Source organism: Bradysia coprophila, unplaced genomic scaffold, assembly GCF_014529535.1.
Source record: "Bradysia coprophila strain Holo2 unplaced genomic scaffold, BU_Bcop_v1 contig_324, whole genome shotgun sequence".
Taxonomy (NCBI): Eukaryota; Metazoa; Arthropoda; class Insecta; order Diptera; family Sciaridae; genus Bradysia; species Bradysia coprophila.
In genome coordinates this window covers 2,505,617-2,524,411 of record NW_023503584.1, presented here as the reverse complement: position 1 = coordinate 2,524,411, position 18,795 = coordinate 2,505,617, and the positions used below count along the sequence as shown (strand labels likewise).

The 18,795-nt window shown below is 34.1% G+C and overlaps 1 protein-coding gene across 1 annotated transcript; it reads left to right on the top strand.

The window, feature by feature from the left end:
* Positions 1 to 1,884: 1,884 nt before the first annotated feature.
* On the top strand, positions 1,885 to 18,469 carry LOC119079438 (ornithine decarboxylase antizyme). The gene is given in 5 exon segments (XM_037187351.1): positions 1,885 to 2,071; positions 15,202 to 15,313; positions 15,315 to 15,363; positions 15,600 to 15,975; positions 17,341 to 18,469. Coding segments are annotated over 5 exon segments (678 nt in total). The 5' UTR covers positions 1,885 to 2,045; the 3' UTR covers positions 17,456 to 18,469.
* The last annotated feature ends 326 nt before the right edge of the window (positions 18,470 to 18,795 follow it).

Genomic DNA, 18,795 nt, shown 5'->3' with positions numbered 1-18,795 from the left:
CATTAAACGTAGCTGGTCTTATTCAATATTTGTACACACTCTGTACATCGATCATCCTTTCGGGTAGTATACCACTCTCTAGCAACCACATACACCAGAGACCTACCTTCATTCGGGTAATTATAAACGACAGTTGATTCACACAATGTGACACTATACTGACTTATTGACATTAAAGATCAATAGTAAATGTTTTTGTTTACATTCACATTAATCCTTGGGAATGTTGATAAGGAATTGCTTCGCCTTAGTTCTTATTCATCAATAATCACAATGTTCATGGTAGCGTAGCGACACAGGCCATAAAGCGTGAATAGTAGAGAGTAGAGTGAGTATTCAACATTTCGCTAAGAAATGACAAGTGAACTCACAGTGTCGGGAAATCTCAGCTTCTCCAGGAAGTCGTTGTTTCTCCTAGCCTCTTCAACATTTTGTTAAAGGAAATTTCATTGTAGAAAGTGCTGTTAACAAACGACGAATGATATTTAACAACGCACTTCAAGCATGAGTACTTAACTGGACAGTGTGTCTTAAACCATTTTTTTACAGAGTTCCCACGACTTAGGAAGGCTCCTAAAATTAGGAATTTTAGGAAATTTTAACGGTAATTTTAGGAGAATTTTAGGAGATTTTGCAAGTAATTTTAGGAGTATTTTAGGAGATTTGATAAAGGTTTTATAAGTTTTTTCCGGAGGAATTTTTGCAACCTCAAGATCTTTCTGTTTCTCATACACTTCGTAAAATAATAAAAGTGTTTCAGAAAATTAATATATTCAATTAGGGGTGTGCGATGGATATAGGATCGAGACAGGCATAGTCCACAAAAAATTGTTATCATCCCTAGATGTCAAAAACTCGATTTTCTCAATTGAGCCATTTTGCCTCAATTTTAGACCAAACAAACACTCACGAAACAAACATTTCTCACATGATTTTCAAAAACTTCAAACTTCGCCTGGATTTAATTTTTTCTTGTAGCACTGGACTCCAATTAGTAGAATAAGACTAATGGTAGAAGTCGAAGTAGGTGGAAGACCGAAAACTAAAAAATTTAGCTTCTATGATTTGTCTCAAGTTGTAAATGAATTTTTTAAATTTACGCCAGTCTCGATCCTTTCTCCATCGTACACCCCTAATTGACAAAAAGCTTTTTTTTAATGAAAGCATCGTTTTCCTTATGTAGTTCAATAATTGAAACTTTTATGGTGATGCTAACGGTAAAATATTTACTGGCCAAAGAACTTGTATCATGAAGTGTACGATTGAATGTACAACGGTTGGTTGTGGTCTTTTCAGGAAGTGTGAAAAGATGATCTTTCCTGAATCTAGGTTGGACCGATATGGTGCTCAATATAAATGCTTCTGCAACTTTGGAACGTTGGAATGAGCGGTCTTTTAATGTCGACAGTGTGCATGTGAATCAGATGATCTAAATACAATTAAATTCATAAAGTATTTTAAATTTTAATTCTAATAGAGTTCCCTGAGTGCCGTTTAACCCTCAGGAATCTCAGTTTCCATAGATCTGCAACAAGCTTTCCCTACAAGTTCCAGCTTGAACTTTTTTGACTACTTATAGAACCGCCATGAAAAATTTAAGATAAAAGTTTTTTAGTTACAAGCAGAAGTCGAATTTCAGGATGGGAAAATCTTAAGGTTAATAATCATCAAAGTGTCAGTTTCGCATTCAAAGAGTTTTTATCGGTAAATATCTTTTTGGCTTCATTTAAATTCGTTTTTCAAATTCGACGAAGTGATTCCTAACGAAATTTCGACAGTTAGATGTCGCTCATTATACTTTTTACCCTTTTTACGTAAATACGAAAACAACCGTGTTGCGTCCGTTTTCAGCATACACATCACCGACATCACCGCACCATCCACATACGTATCAAAACGTCATCACCGACGAGTTTCTTTTGTACTCACTTGGAGAAAAATTTCGAATCAGCTGCATTACTGTGTTCACAGTGTTTTCTAACCAAAAACAAAGTAAAGTTTCGCTTTCACTTTTGATTAAATTGCAATCATTGAGGAATACCAAGATGCCGTCAATAATAAATAGTAATCTGTGAGTATTATATCGATATAAAATTGTTGTAAAATTGGTTGATCAGATCCTTCGAGATTGTAACGGGGTATGCGAATGAGTGTTCTGTTCGGTGGTATGATGAAATTTTTTTTAAAAATGGCGACCGAAAAAGTGTAAAAAAACATATTGTCCTTGAAAGTTCTATTTCCTTTTAGCGATTAAAGATAGATGTTCGGTTAACTGCTGAAAGCGTAATTTTTGTTGTATTAGACGAACACGGATTTCCATTTCATTTTTAACTCCTTTCGTCACTCGGTCACCTCACTACCTTGAGTGCCCTATTTCGTCAATTTGCGTCAATTTGTCATCAAATTAGTGTGAACATTCGCTATATGTTTGTTTTTCTAATTTTTTTATTGTTTATCGTAGCATTAACATTTTTCGTAGAATTTCTTATTAAACAATTCGTCATAACCTCGTATTCGGTCAATGTTGGTAGGAGAATTATGTTTATAAAATCGAACATACATAGATTTCTATACAAAACGTGCCTGTGTTCTATATAACGTCTGTATACTATTCTGAATACTTTCATATCGAACAAAAGCCGTCAATTGTACTACTTTAAAAGTTCAATTAATATAAAAGAACTTCGCATTGTATTCTGTTTGTCAATTATATGGGAAGTTCTTTACAATTTAAATTGAAATTCGAAACTCATTTTACATAAAATACAATGATCGTGCCTGCTCGAACACTCCAAACCAGGGTAGTATCAAAAAATTTGTATTATTAAACCAAACGAATGTTTATTCTTCATGCATTTTTGTGTTTGGTGCAGTTATTTGATCGTAGAGCTTGGATGGAATTTTCCATTCATTTTATCTCTTTTTTGCCTCTGCAGTACGCGACATATCGTGATTTCAATACGATAAAAAACTACTACAACGAACGCTGCGATGGCTTTTTATTTTCCATTTTATGCAAACAGAAAAATAATGTTTATTTTTTTTATTTTGAATGTTGTATTGCTTCGGTGGTGTTCCGAACATTGAAATAATATTTTATGCATGAAGATTGCAAGTTACTTGACAATGAAATTGAAATTTGGAAATAAAGTTTTTGTTTTACGCGCCCTGACGAGATTTGAACCCCAGACCTCTTGCGTATGAAGCAAGCGTTCTACGTATCAAACCACAGGACTGAACTGGTAGAACGCTTGCTTCATACGCAAGAGGTCTGGGGTTCAAATCTCGTCAGGGCGCGTAAAACAAAAACTTTATTTCCAAATTTCAATTTCATTGTCAAGTAACTTGCAATCTTCATGCATAAAATAATGTTTATGTTCGCAGAACGTTAAAGTTGTAAGTTACACGGTACAAATGCTAAAATGCAACTTAATGTGTTAGGTTGATTCTTTGGTATTTATGCAACAAAGTAGAGATTCTTTGACTTCTTTACAAAGTAAACGCACTTAGGGTTGTGCCAGTGGGCTGTTCAATGGCTGAGTGAATCGTATGATAAGAGAGATTATTTGTACACGTCTTAGAGCCAGGACGCCGATTCTCAAAGCATTCGTAACTTTAAGAATTCGTAACTTGACAGTTTTTATGGGATTTTACACACGCAACAGTCAAGTAACGAATATTTGGAGTTACGAATGCCTTACAATTGAAGCCCAGGAATTTCAATCAAAACAGGCCCATATGACATCGTGTATCAGCAATAATTGCAAAAACGTGTGAAATTGTTCATTGTACCGATTGAAAAACAATTCTTATCGATTCGAATTGATATCTCGATTCGAATTCATCAATTTCGATATTATATACACATTTGAACCGTTAACATGTCATGCCACAAATTCATACACTGATATTAATTACAACAACGCGCACCTCGAGAGATAACAATTTACAATCGAAATGTTTCTTTGTTCTTGCTCGTTATAATTTGTTGCGAATTAAAACGTTAAATAAAACAAATTTTTCTGGTAACTAGCTGTATGTCGCATGATAACTGTGGCGATAAACTGTTATCGCATATGATCCCATAAAAAAAACCAGATGATTTGAGGGCGGGCTCTTAAACACGGGGAGATTCGCACATTTACTTGCGCGATTTGTTTCACCAAGGGATTTCTAAAGACTAGTTTACGAAAAATTAAAATTAAATGAAATGTTTCAGCAGTCGGCTATAACAAAATATTCGATGCTGAAAGGTTAATACATCAGTTCATTGTGAAAGTCAAGCCGATCGTCTTTCTATTTGTTTGAAATTAAAAATGAAAAATAAAAACTAAAAATACATTTTTGACAACACACGAACCAGACGTACGAAGATCATTTATCAGGTTTTTTTTAAGCTCACCGCATTATTAGTGACTATGAATATATTTGTAAAAAAAAATGACGCAAATGGTAAATATATACGCGAACAACTGATTGTCCATTCGGAAAAATTCATTTAAATATTTGGTTGGACTAAAAATTGTGTTCTAAATTTAGCGTAAAAGATAAATGTACTCACTCATGCGATAAGAATCATGAACGTATGTGCTACAATGTTAGGTGCTGTCTCAGGTATTTAGGTTTTTAGTGATAATTTCCCTCCTGACGTTAAAAGGTTTTCTGTAGGGATATGAGATTTAGGGTTTTTGTTTCCTCTTTTTGAGAATTATCTGGTGTATTAGTGTGCGTGCAGCGTGCTAATATTTTCACTTTAGTTTTGTTGTCGACTTTCCTCTTTCGGCAGTTCTGGTTGAGACAATATTTTTGAATTCTTGCGGCTACGGATATTATTGTGCCATATACTCGATGGATGGTTGACGAGAAATCCCCGGCTAATAGTTAAATATCACAACCTAATTGCCTGAAGTGCTTGCTAATATTTTTACTTTAGTTTTGTTGCAGTCTTTCCTCTTTTGGCAGTTCTGGTTGAGACAATATTTTTGAATTCTTGCGGCTAGGGATATTATTGTGCCATATACTCGATGGATGGTTGACGAGAAATCCCCGGCTAATAGTTAAATATCACATCAACCTAATTGCCTGCCGTGCTTGCTAATATTTTCACTTTAGTTTTGTTGTCGACTTTCCTCTTTTGGCAGTTCTGGTTGAGACTGTGTTTATGAATTTTTGCGGCTAGGGATATGATTGTGCTTTGTTGCAGTCTTTCCTCTTTCGGCAGTTCCGGTTGAGACACTATTTTTGAATTCTTGGTATAGTGTGAGCTGTCTTCATCTTTTTCAGCCTTTATGTTATCCACTGCTGGATGTAGGCAGAGCCTATTTTAAGGAATTTAATTTCCAAAAATTTCCAAAATTTCACAAATTTCACAAAAATTCTTAAAATTTCCAGATTTTGTTTTTGTTAGATCTCATTCCGAAGTAATCAGTTAAGCTCAAAGACATGAAAAACAACTAAAAAGGCAGTAAAAAACACATTTACGATGCAATTTGTTGTGTTTTTAGATAAAAAGACGAAAAGTGATGGAAAAATTTGAGAATTTTTGGAAATTTAATTTCCTTAAAATAGGCTCTGGATTTAGGTCTCCCCTAGCTTAACGTTAACGGTATTCTATGCCTGACTCGGGAATAAACAGAATTCATTCATAAAACACGTATTCAAATATGTGGCCGACATACCATCCACACTTACGGTTCAATATTTATTTTTCTATTTATAATTTGCGTATCTAGCTTTTTGTTGTCACAGCATTATCTCATTGCTACGTTGTTAGTTCATTTGCTTATTATATTGTAACTGAAACTCTTAACAATAAATTGTAATCATCATCATTACGAAATGATGAATTTAATCAATGGCAAATGCGAAACAAACCGCCTGAATGCAGTAAACACAAGTCAATTGTTAACTGAATGTGGTTGATTGAAACGAATTCGGTTAATTAACAAAAAACGAAATACAGAAATGCTATAGGAATCTTCGTTAGGTTTCTGAGTAATTTCTGCTATACGAATGATAATTTAAAACGTTCGATTCGTGACGATCATTTCACAATTAGTTTTTCATTGATTGAAATAATTGTTTTGATGTATTTCCAAAAGTAGTTCTTTTCGGATTGAATGTCTTTGCTATAATTTGAAGATTTTATCGGCAGTCTTCGCAAGGTTTTACCAAACCCGAAATAATGGAAAAGCGTGATGTGACTGCAAAAAGCTCTCAGCATCACATATTACCATGCGTGAAACATTAACTGCTGAATGCTGATAAAGAAATTCATTTATAAAGCAGTGTATTACCAGTATTACCTACAAACAGATGTAGATAAGTGATTAATAAACTCTGTAGCCAAATTGCAAGTCAATCGATATTCTCATGGCTATAATCATGACATTAATACTAAAGAAAATATTTACGTTGACTTTGACTTTAATATCACACGCGCTCAGTAACGAAATTAAAATTCATGTGCACGTGGGTGAACCCAGAACCTTAACCGCAAACAAATTTTTTTCGTCCAACTTTATCAGCCTCAATATAAATTTCAAAATAATCTCCCCCATGAATTGCCTCTTTTCTTTCATTTATTCATTTCTTTATCTCCACGAATTTGTTCAATTATTTGTTATACGCAACAGGAATATTACATCGTATAACGCGGTGTGTGTGCTATAAAAGAAAAAGTACTCACATTGAGATCAAACCTTTCCGATTAGTTTCTGCGGGATATATCCGAACGCGGTATTGCGGCGTTAAGGTTTATAATTTGCAAATAAATTATTCGACGAATTTACGGAAAAGTTAAACACACAGCTTGCGGATCGATCACACAATTCCCGAAAATGAATAATTTACAGAAATGAGAATTTCATTTAATTTTATCTTTGAAATGTTTTTTGCGCACTGACCCGGGACCACATGGTCGAGGGGAAGTGGATTTCGAAAGTAATTTTGGTGAAAGATTGGTATTTGCATCTCATATCTAAAGCTTCTGATGGTCATTATCTGCTCGTTTCAAACGTTTTCTTAATCTAATAGCCTAGTCCCAGGGATCATTGCTTTGTGACCTAGAATTTTCTTGTTTTAGAAAAAGACTTGTTTGAAAATGTTTCCATTAAATTTATCAATGCTGTTCAAAAATACACCACATCCCATCAACCCGTGACGACAGTGGCAAAGAGATAACTCTATGAAGTTACTGCATTGAAGTAATTCATATCTTTTGGCATGTACAAGTCTAGTGAATCATAAAGGAAATGAAAGTAAACTTTCATATGTATCATCCCATCTTCATCACCCGATTTGATGACATTCACTTGTTCCTCATACTTTTAAGATAGCTTAAAGGTTTAGCTTTCGTTCCTATTCCTTTTCAGATAGCTTGGTAAGGTTTGGCCTGATGTACAGGACATGATTATTACATGTTTGAATAGAAAATTGTCAAAAATCATTCTCATTTTTAACCATTTGGTCATCATGTTTATATCGAATCACCTTTCGATACCTTATTCGACCCTGTTTATATGTAACCAATGTAAGCTATGTACTGTGACGTGGATCCGAAAATTGTGTAACATCCATAAATGATTATTTGCTACACGTGCTATCAATCTACTGTACGAAATCGGATTTAATATTTCTTTTTCAACGAAATTTCACAAATTTAAAAAAAATCAATTCGTCCGATTTATTACTGGTTGTGTATACGCTGCGATGGATTGCTCATTTGCATTGATCGAATGATTTCCCCACTTAAATTTATTTATAGACGAAAGATATCACACACAATAATCGTTCGTATTTTTATGAACGCAAATCGAAAGCAAAATGCATTTTAATATGAGTGTTTTACAACAGACCAACCAGACTTTTATTGATTTATGTGGGGTTAAAATCTAACAAATAGAAATGTTGATGGTATCCAATTTTTACCGTCCTTTCGAAGGTTATTTTTGTTGTTGTGGAGCATTCACAGTTCTTGAATTTACATAAATATTCTCCAGTTCACCTACGTTAAACAATGTGTCTGGCTGAAATATAGCGATAAGTTATGGTTGTGTTATATATCCATCCATCCAATCAAAAGTCGAACAAAAGAATCCCCTGTCATAACTATATAATACCATAAAAATAGTAAATAGTTTGAAGAGAGTCAATTCGTCTAACGTTTTAAAATGTTCCCTTCATTATTATGTAACCCCGTCAAGCTGACAATCGATAGTGGTTTCGTTCAATTTTAAAATGCTTTCAAGGGGGTAGATATTAGTCACCGTTCTATCGATTAAACATTTCGGAAAAATTTGCACATTGTCTTCACTGACAAAAGTTTGAATTTGAATAAAAAATGACTTTCACAAACTCTATTATCGCTTTAGCAGACTGCACCAATTTTACATTGATTCTAATTTTATAGAAAATGCTGCGGAATAATGCTTTGGGTTGGGTAATATACAGTGTGGCGTAGCTTTATCGGTAAAATGTATATTGTTTGACACTAAGCTTTGACCTTGTCCTTGACAGTGGTTTATAATTTATGTAACATGTTCAGTCAGCAGACAATGCAATTAAGTTTTTTTTTATTATTATCACAGAGTCCACAGAGTATGAGAGAGTATTTACGAGAACTGGGGTTGGATTATTAACTATTATTATCAAGAGGATTTTACTGCTGAAAACAAACACTTTCAGAGTGGTCGAGTGGTACGGACTCAAATCCCCCTCCTGCCCGAATCCATCTTGTGCTCAAATCCCTCTTCTTTCTAATAATAAAACTATAATTCGATAGTCGTGCGTGTAAGGTACTTTCTCCAGGGTAAACACATAAGCCCACTAACGTATCGGACTGTAAATTCCACTTTACGATCCGCTAGCAGATAAAATTCTGAATTGATTTCTCTCTTTTGCGTTGTTAGTGAAGGCGCATAAAGCAATTGTCTATTTTTAATCGAAAAATAGACACTGGCTCTTTTGTCTATGCAAAGCTGGATGGTGCTTTTCATGATATTGATATTCGTTGTTATTCAACTTTGACGTTCTGCCCTTTGTTAGAACTATAGGGTCGAACCACTGTGCTATACTATTTATATGACATTTTCAAGGTTGTCTTTAATGAACTTTTCACTCAATAAGAGTGTTGGTTGGCCAATTGTATATGAACTCAGGTAGCAGTTGCATGCAAAACTTTGTTATTATCGTGGAGATGCATAGCGACAACGTGAGTTTTGTAATGCAAAATTATTTATTTATCTTATCAATTATGGTGTTCACAGGGTTTGTTCATTTAATTTTAGTTTGTCAACATTAATCGACATTGCTCTGACATTGACAAAGTTGTTTCTAAACAAAATTCTCATTTAAAACCGCTGCGTGTATCACGGATCAGCCGAATACACATCGAATTGCATGTGACTTATCATTTAGCGTATCTTATAAAAAAAAAACAATTTTTTTTCTTGTTCAATTCAGTTGAAATGAAAAACACGTGAGTGGTAATAAATGTGGATAAGATACTGTAATCAAGCGGTGCGGTAGAGTAAAAAAAAAAATTCAAAGAAAATCTGTCATTGCGTTGTTCGATTGACGTATTTTTTGCGAAAACATTTCACTTGTAGTCTAACCTTTAAACTTGGAAATGAAGTTACTTTGCTCTGTGCATGAGACATTCTTTCAATTGAATGCACTTTCGAAGAATTAACTTTCATGGTCAGACTTACGGTGAAGGGTATAAAACGTTCTAAGGTACCTTCTCAGAATTGAAAAATGCTTGACAGTAAAATAGTGATAAAGTCATTTAGTATTTCTTTGTATGTTTGGCTAGTACTAGATACAAAATCTTGTACTTCATTTTAACAAACATTTTGCTCTGCAAAACTAAAAAGAAATTTTAAAAAATTGATTTTTTGGAAACATTCTTTTGATTTGCTTTTCATTTTAATTGTTCATCCTTGGCTGTTCGTTCATTGTCGTCGACATCTTATCAGAAAATTTTGTCTTTTGTATACAGAACCACTTTCAGATTGTAAAAATTGCTGACCTTATTCTATTCAGACACCAGCGAAAACAGAACATCAGCTTATTACGCGAAACTATAAATTCAAAAGTTTAGTAAAAAAAACAATTCGGTAGAAATATAATTTTGGCTTCCCGTCGCCTCTCACCTACATGAAAAATAAAAATATTTCGCTTCTGGTGTGAATTAATAATTAATTTCGTCACATGGCTCTCTGTTATACTTACAGAAAAATAGAATTCATCTGGCAATCAACTAATTTCGCATTAAAATTAAAATTATGTAAACAACAATGTTCTCTTCGAAGTTCTTTGTTGTTGTCGTTGTTGTCTGTATATGCAATCCTATTTCGCGTCGCAAAAGCAGAAAAGTTTTAAGCCAGAAAAATAGCTAAGTTTCAATTTTTTTCTATAGGGTAATCGAACTGAAAACATTTTCTTTGTCAGGAATTTTGTAGGTAGATTATGTAAACATTCATTTTCAAACGGTAGAAAATTCTCCTGTTATTAGAATCGTGTTTATTTTGAGTTATATTCAAGGTTGTTTTTGTCGTAAAATGTATTTAATGTAAGTGCATTACTTGGATGATTCAGAGGCTTAGATAATTACTTTAATACATTTTTCGATTGGAATGTTTGCAAATTAAGAAATTATCATTCAGATGGTCAATATCGTTCAAGATGACAGATAAGTTGTCATTTTCAAAAAGCTAACCAAAATGTCAAAAGAGAGAGAAGAACCCGTTATTTGACCAGATCTACATTTTTCTCGATTTGGCCAAAAATGAGCCATCATGGCTTAATGGTGAAAAATCGATTTAAAGAATGTCTTGGCCAAAAATATGTCAGTAAGTTTTATGATTCTAGCTGCACATAGCGACGCGAAAGAGACCTAATTCAAAATTGTACTTTGTTCTCCTGTCAAGTTTGACAGCTTAACAAAAGAATAATTCGTAATGAAAACTGTTAATGTCGTCAAGCCGTTCATTTCATTTATCTTTTTAAATTTTTTTTTGTTAACAAATGAACCGCTTAGAAGCATGTAGACTATTCTAAGGCCGTGAATGACTTTGTCACTGACAAAACAGAGTAGAAAAACTTACCTGCAGCAAGTCAGTTTGTTCCAGATAATCTAGAATAGCTGCTACAGCTATGGCACCTCACACAAAAAATACAGCTGTAGCAGCTATTCTAGATTACCTGGAGACAAAGTTACTTGCTGCAGGTAAGATTTTCAACTCTTTTTTGTCAGTGGTGAGTAAAAAACTAGAAAGAATCAGTTTTTTTACTTGAAATTCTTGTTCATTGTCAAATCAGTTTAAGGTTAGACAATGAATACAAGACGCTTTAACTTTAACAAAGAGGCAATTTTGCAATAGTCCACAGGCCACGATTGGTTTCTATTTCAGAACTAATAAAATAATTCGCTTATCTATTTCGCATTGTTGGTCGATAACAAACAATTAAATGTGTTCAAATGCGGCGTTTGGTTATGGATATATAGAGCGCTGATGCATCGACGGATGTTCTCATATATGATGTGCTGACAATGTCTTAATTTGTAGCAAGCAAATATTTACTCTTACTTATCACACATCGCTTAAACAAAGTTTAAGTGTGAGAAACACGGTGCTAGTCCAACTGCGTAGTAAATTAATTGTTATTTAGAACAGTGTAATCGTCCAAACCAATGCATGTGTGGGGCAGTACATATATAATATTATTTATAAAACATCATCATCATCACCGGAATGTGTTTATTTTTAGTCGCTAGTATTTTCATTATTGTTTGTTGAATATACGGGACGAGAAGGTAATGAAATTTATTATCTTTGTATTCGTATTCCTTACATTCCCATTTCAAAGCACTCTGAACAGAGCGCGTCGGTATGTTTGTTATGATTCAATTTTAAATAAATTTTCCCATAGAATCTTTGTCCCCCGTTCCCATCGTATGATGATGTTTCGGATGTTTTAAACTGATATAATACGGAGAATATACATGTATACAGATAGAGGGCTGCCGGATAAATTATGTATGCATGATTCACACTATCACAAGCGAGGTCGTCAGGAAGAAGAAAACGACGAATCAAGAAGTAGTAGAAAAGAAACAGAAAGTGACCACCGATTGTCAGTCGTTGTTAAACAACCGGCAAGATAACTTTAAAAAAAAAAGCAACAGACACCGCGAGAAACGGTTCATGAGATAATATAACAATATAGTAAAGGAAAACGGCCTGCGAAATCTTTACAAAGTGCAATTCATACCACGACGCATTACTTATACATGCAGTGTGTACTTCAAGCCGCTATATTTCATATTTCACTTCGAATTGAAATTATTTCTTTTCCAACCAACGTCCATCAATGTGAATTTGTGATACGGAACGTTTCTGTATCCAATACGTATACCAGCAAAACACAATTCAGTTAGCTTTGTGCTTTCGGCAAGCCAACACCACACACAAAACAACTTTTTCTGTGATAAACCGATTTGAATTCCAAAGTGTTTTTTTGTTTGTGTATACAACTGTGATAGAAAACAGTAATTTGAAGAGAAGAAACGTTGTGTCGTTTGCGGAGTTGTTTTCTTTAGTTTTGGCATTAAACTATTTTCATTTTTGTTCGTTTTTTTTTGGTAATTTTTCGTGTTGTTGTAAATTATATCAACTGCGATAGAATGATGGTGTCTACATTCGATTCAGCCATCGATTTAACGTAGGTTTTATTTATTTTTATCAGCAAATTTACTTTATCGCTTTATACTGCACATATACAGTGCCGTGTCGTGTTTGCATAAAATATTAAAAATTTATTTTTAAAATTCGAATTCGAATTGCATATTTAAGTTGATTATTAGCATTTTTTTAGTAACATGCTTGTTGTTTGGTGATACATACTTATCCACCTACCTACCTACATATTCTTCATTCGATGCAATCACTCACAGAATATTGTATACGTTCTCCAATCACATTTGATGCATTTCTCCGCTGATAGATGAGTGTATGTATACCGTTATTGACATGGTGATATTCGAATATATCATTTTGCTGGCTTGTTTGTACCCAGCACATACAATTTTATTGACCGACAATATTTTTAGCTTTAAATGAAAACCGTATTTTGTATTACGCTCACATTAATGAACATTTTTTCCGTAATGTGCAATCGATAGAATTGAGTTTTTCGAGTTCTCTGATTGGTTGTTCTAATGAAAAATTTACGGTTCGGTTGTCAATTGGTTTCTGGACGGAATAAGATTTTGTTCTCAAAGCTGATATTGATGCTGCCTGAAGGCTGAAGTAATTTTCAAAGAAGAATTAACCTTTTGAAACCGGCAAGCGTACTGCACTGTAGTTTTCAATCATCGAGCTTTTGATACGAAATATTTTACTTCGTTGGTTTGGTTGGTTGTTGTTAATGCAGCCGTTTCTAATAGACTGAACTCGGGAGATTTTTTTGCCGTTGCTCAAGTTGATTTTGCCGGGTGAACTCATCATACAAATTCTTTTGACCACCACAATTCTGATTCTGCGAGTCTCATGATCAAATCCCTTGAAATACCGGAAATAATCAGACTTCAAGAAACTGTTCTAAACAACTCTACGAATTGTGTACCAATTCTTTCTTGATTTTTGAACAAAACTATGGTGCATCGTAAACCAGACACATTATGTCGTGTGTAGTAACATTGAAATTTTCCATAATATCGACAGGGACTACAAATCCGTTCACTTCATTCTAAAATTGTTTAACAGTATCAAGATGACGCAATGTATGCGTTACCGTTATTTACCGTTCCTATCAAGAGTCAACCGACCAATAAGTGCAGATGTTCTGCCTTGTCGAGAGAGTGTAAGAGATTTTTGTTCTGGAAAATTTTTGATGATCAGACTACTGTTTGAATGACTTCTAACGAACAAATAGACAAACTGGTTGAGTCACTTAGGATATTGTTAAGTTGCTTTGTTTCCAAAGATATTTTTATATCGTGTGTACGTCAGCGTCCACCTATCTTTCTCCGCGTTGTTGTCGTTATTGACTTGTCATTACAACAGTGTGTCAACTTCTTTAACATCTCTAATTGTGCGGGTGGTTTGATAATTAAGACTGAAACTCGGATTGACGCTTTGTTCCGTGAAACACTCAAACGATTGAATCTATAAAGAAATTAGTCACAACGGAAACAATGATGAACGCTTTTGAAAACGGCAGGCGAAGCGGTGATATAGGACCTTCTCCAGTCATAATATTCACTCTCGGTACCAATCAATTTTCTGAACGCCGCTTTGTCAAGTAGCTCTCTAACATGACCTAAGCCAAACCAAGATGTTGGAGATTTCAATATTCAATGTGAAACCAGATTGATCAATTTACTTGGATCTTGGTGACGGCTTTTGTGCCCTCGCTGACAGCGTACTTAGCCAATTCACCAGGTCACAACCGACAGTTTAAATTACTGGTAATGGTCGACCGTTTGTTATAGTGAGCCAAACAAGATGCTTTCGGCAGCAATGTGTTCGAAAATATCATTAACAAAACTGTTCAAGATACTCATGGCTTTGCTAGAAGAGCCAGTGTCTAGACGCACTTGCTTCAACACTTTGTAGATGTAGATAGCATAAGGTTCCTTACACTTACGTGCACTCTTTCTTCTAGACTTTCGAAATGTTTTTTGAGCCTTACCAGCCATCTTCTCTTACCAGCTTGTCTTTGTAGGCGTGTTTAGTCAACGATACACCGTTTTTGGTTTAAAATTTATTCCAGTCCTATCACGTTAGGGTTTCATTCATTTCTACGTTATCGAATTTAATAATTGATGGTCATGATTGCGTGCCATTTAAAAGAAAAACGCTGACCCGCGCACTTTTAAATTAATTTTAATTCTTACAAGTTAAGCAGTTGGAAATTTCCATCGTGCAAAGAATAGCTTATTACTGAAAAGCAAAAGTTATCTAATGATCTGACAAAGTATTTTTTACGTTTTCAACGAACAATTGGTTCAGTGACTTGTTTACAGATTGTAATTGATGATGATCGCATTCATCGTCTTTCAAATTCACATTCGATCTAAACCACACAAAATGAATTGAATGTTTGCTAATGTCTGAATGAGTGTGTCGATCGGATAGGATTTGTTTTTGTTGCAATTCAGCCAAACTCAACCAATTTTTCTTCTTTTCTTTTTAGTGAGCCAATGTTTAGTAGTAAAAACAACAAGCAACGCTCGACTTCAACTTCGTCCACCATGACGAATGAATCTTACTGTATCTCTCTCGGCGTAGGGCCTCTGTGGTGGTCCTGATGTCAATCACCACAGATCAGATCACGATAGGGCGTCACTCTTAACAGGTAAGCCATCACGTTCAATGAAAGTGTAAAACAGGTATGGTCTATTGTCGGCCCGGAGGACATAAAAATTTGATTTTCGTACTTAACCGCACTCATTTTCATATTATTTTGACATAAAATGTGAGTGCGTTTAAGATAAATTCGGCGATCGACCATACCTGTTCTCTACTTACATTGATCACGTTAATAGACTGTACCGAAAACCGAATATCCAACTTTGCCTATTACATTTCCAGACTACAATAATCGCAAAACTTCAGTGGACTCGACCACTTCATCCGAGTTCTCTGACATTGATTTTTCATCAGCCTATGATGTGTCATCCGACAAGACCGATATTACCGATGAAGCATCATTTGAAGTAAAAAAAATCCTCCACCAAAAGAAACCCATCAAAATCACCATCAAACTCAATGTTACTGACACCACATTCAGCGTGTGGGAAACCGTTTTGAATCCGGACAACAACACCTTGTACGTTGCATTACCAACCGTTTTACTACCAGAAGCGTCCAAGCAATCATTCATCACATTGTTGGAATTTGCCGAAGAAAAATTGGACGTTGATGCTGTTGTGTTGTGCATGCGTAAAGATCGTCTCGATCGTCCAAAGTAAGTTTTGCCGATTTTATTTGCCTTTTACACAAATTATTGCCGCTAGTGCTTGACAATCTTTTACTTCAGTTGATTTAACATAAATTTTGCTATGAAAGACCACATAAACTGGAGATAACCGCGTATTTGTATTCGTTATCGTTGTTGTCCGTAACAGATGGCTAGCCATTTCTGAAAGGCTAATCGAACTAATCGTTTTTTCAACCTGATACGAACGAAATGTCCTAATTGTTAGATTTTCCACTTATTTTGTTCAAATCTTTTATTTCATTGAGGTACGCCAAGTGAGTCCGTTGACCGTAGATTAAAATTTTCGGAATTTCGCAATAATCACTAGCCCTAGCAGGCCGCAATGTGCCCTAAAAACTTGTAGAACAGATTCAAGCTCACTGGGTTAAAATTGTTCAGACAGCCGACGAAAAGCCACAATTTCACTGATGCGATTCGGGATAAAAGATCGAAACTCGTACAGTCCTGCAGTAATGTTCATATGCAGACCTACCCGGTTTCGCTTCAGATGGTCAATATTATATGGTTGACTTAATTGAGCTGTCATCCTTGTAATGCTTTTGGGTGTGACATTGTGACAAGTAAATCAACCGATAAATTCGGAGCAGAGCGTGCTGACGAGATAAATTCGGAGCAGAGCGTGCTGACGATAGAGCTAACCAGATAAATGGGAACCGCCCTTTTGAAAAAAATATATTTTCGGATTGCATGTCTGTTAACCTCGACTTCGGTCTCTGATCAATAAATTTGACACGAAAAGTTCAATTTTTCAACATTTTATCTCTTATTATGTTATTGGATTAATGGTCCAGATACGGCAAGAATATCGCAACCAAATTGTTAAATCTCCTATTTGTGTAAAGTGTATCCCAGTTTTTGATTATTAAAGCTATTACTTAAGTATTTTAAGAGCAATCTACACTCTGAGCCGCAAGGTAAATATATTTTTGATGACAACTTTCAATTCGCATCTTTTTTGGTAAAAGTAGCCTCATCGTGTTGTGTTAAAACATCTCGAGTTTTGATAGTTACTGGAATTCTTGGGATTGATACAATCTACTCCGAGAAAACTCAAAAGTTCGAAAATGTAGTAAAAAATCACAAATTCGATAGAGCTTGAGTTTTCTTCGAGTAGACTGCATCAATCCCAAGAATTCCAGTAACTATCAAAACTCGAGATATTTTAGCACAAAACGATCAGACTACTTTTACCAAAAACGATGCGAATTCAAAGTTATCATCGAAAATATATTTCAAACACTACAGTTTACCGCTTATAATTGTCGTCGTTGACTACCCTTGTTTAATGACCGTTGTTTAATGGATTTTCTTTCTTTTTACGTAACACTACAGTTTGGTCCGAACATTTTTGTTCCTTGGTTTCCAACCGTTGAGCCCGAAATCACCATTGGCTCCACCACAAAATTCCGACAACAATCTATTTTTGATCTACAACATTGAGGAGTAAAAACCAACAGTAAAAAATCACTTCAAATATTGACGAGAATTGTTATGAACATCTGACATTTTTTCTGTTTTGTTTGTTTTTTCATAGTTTTTAGTTTTTAAATTAATATCGTAAAAAAGAAAAAAAAATGTTCTCTTGTCAATAATAATAGTAAATGCATAACTAAGGATTGATGAAAAATTTGATGAAAATATTAATCATTAAAATCACAAAATATATTCTAATAAAATTTAATCAAATGTGCGATTCTTGTAGTCAGAGTAACTTCATACCGTAAGAAAAAAATAATTGAAAAAATCCAAAAAAAGTATAAAAGTGGCACAAAAAAACAAAAAAAATGAAATTAATGAAAATCATATTATATTTAGTGTTAGTTCTTAGAGAATTTTATTAATATTTTGTCACCACTTTATTCCGTAGGACGATTTTTCCTTTTTCATTTTGATAATCCAATTTTTTTTTGTTTAACTTGAAGAATAACAATGAACCACACAAGAAATTTTTTCTACTTTGAAATTAAAAAAAAAGTCAAATGCCGATTGCACTTGTGCTTAAAAATTTAAATAAAAAATAAAAGAAGAAAATGAAGAAAAAAAAAACATTTAAGTAAACGGCTTGAAATAAAACTGAACCTTTTTATCACTTAACTAATTTTTATCGATCAAGTTTTTTTAAATAAAATAAAAACTGCAACCGAATCCGTCTTCAGACTAACAACACACTTAAAAGATTCTCTCCTTTTTTTGTTTTCATTTTTTTTTAACTTAACGATAAAAAAACTTTTTTTTTGATTTTTTCTTTTTTTTTGTATTAAGAAACAATAAGCTGTGTAAGATATATAATCCGTTTAAGGACAAAACAAAGAACCGAAATTTAACTTGATGGATATCCTAAATGGATTGGAATAGTATAAATTGACTCAGACTAAAAAAAAACTTTTTTTTATGGATCGTTGGATCTTCAGCAATTTAATTTAAAAAATAAATTTTTTTAGTTTTAAACTGTTTTTCGAAATTTTGTTTTTTTCTTCTTTCTCTTTTTCCCCTTTTACCGAATTTTCCTTTACCGATTTACATTTAGTTTGTTACTTATTGAATAAAAATAATCAACACATAAACTTACATTACACGAAGCGTTTTCTTATTGAACTACTACCATCGTCACGAAGTTTTGGAACGTCTGTTTGGATGGAAGTGGTCAATGTGCAGAATGTGAGTATCGTCTCGAGTCAGGCATACGTTAGAAGGAAATTTGGGTTCCCAGAAGTTCTCTTTTTCGACTATCCAACAGCACGCTACTATTTCAGTGATTTTGTACTCTTTTTTTACACCGAAATGAAA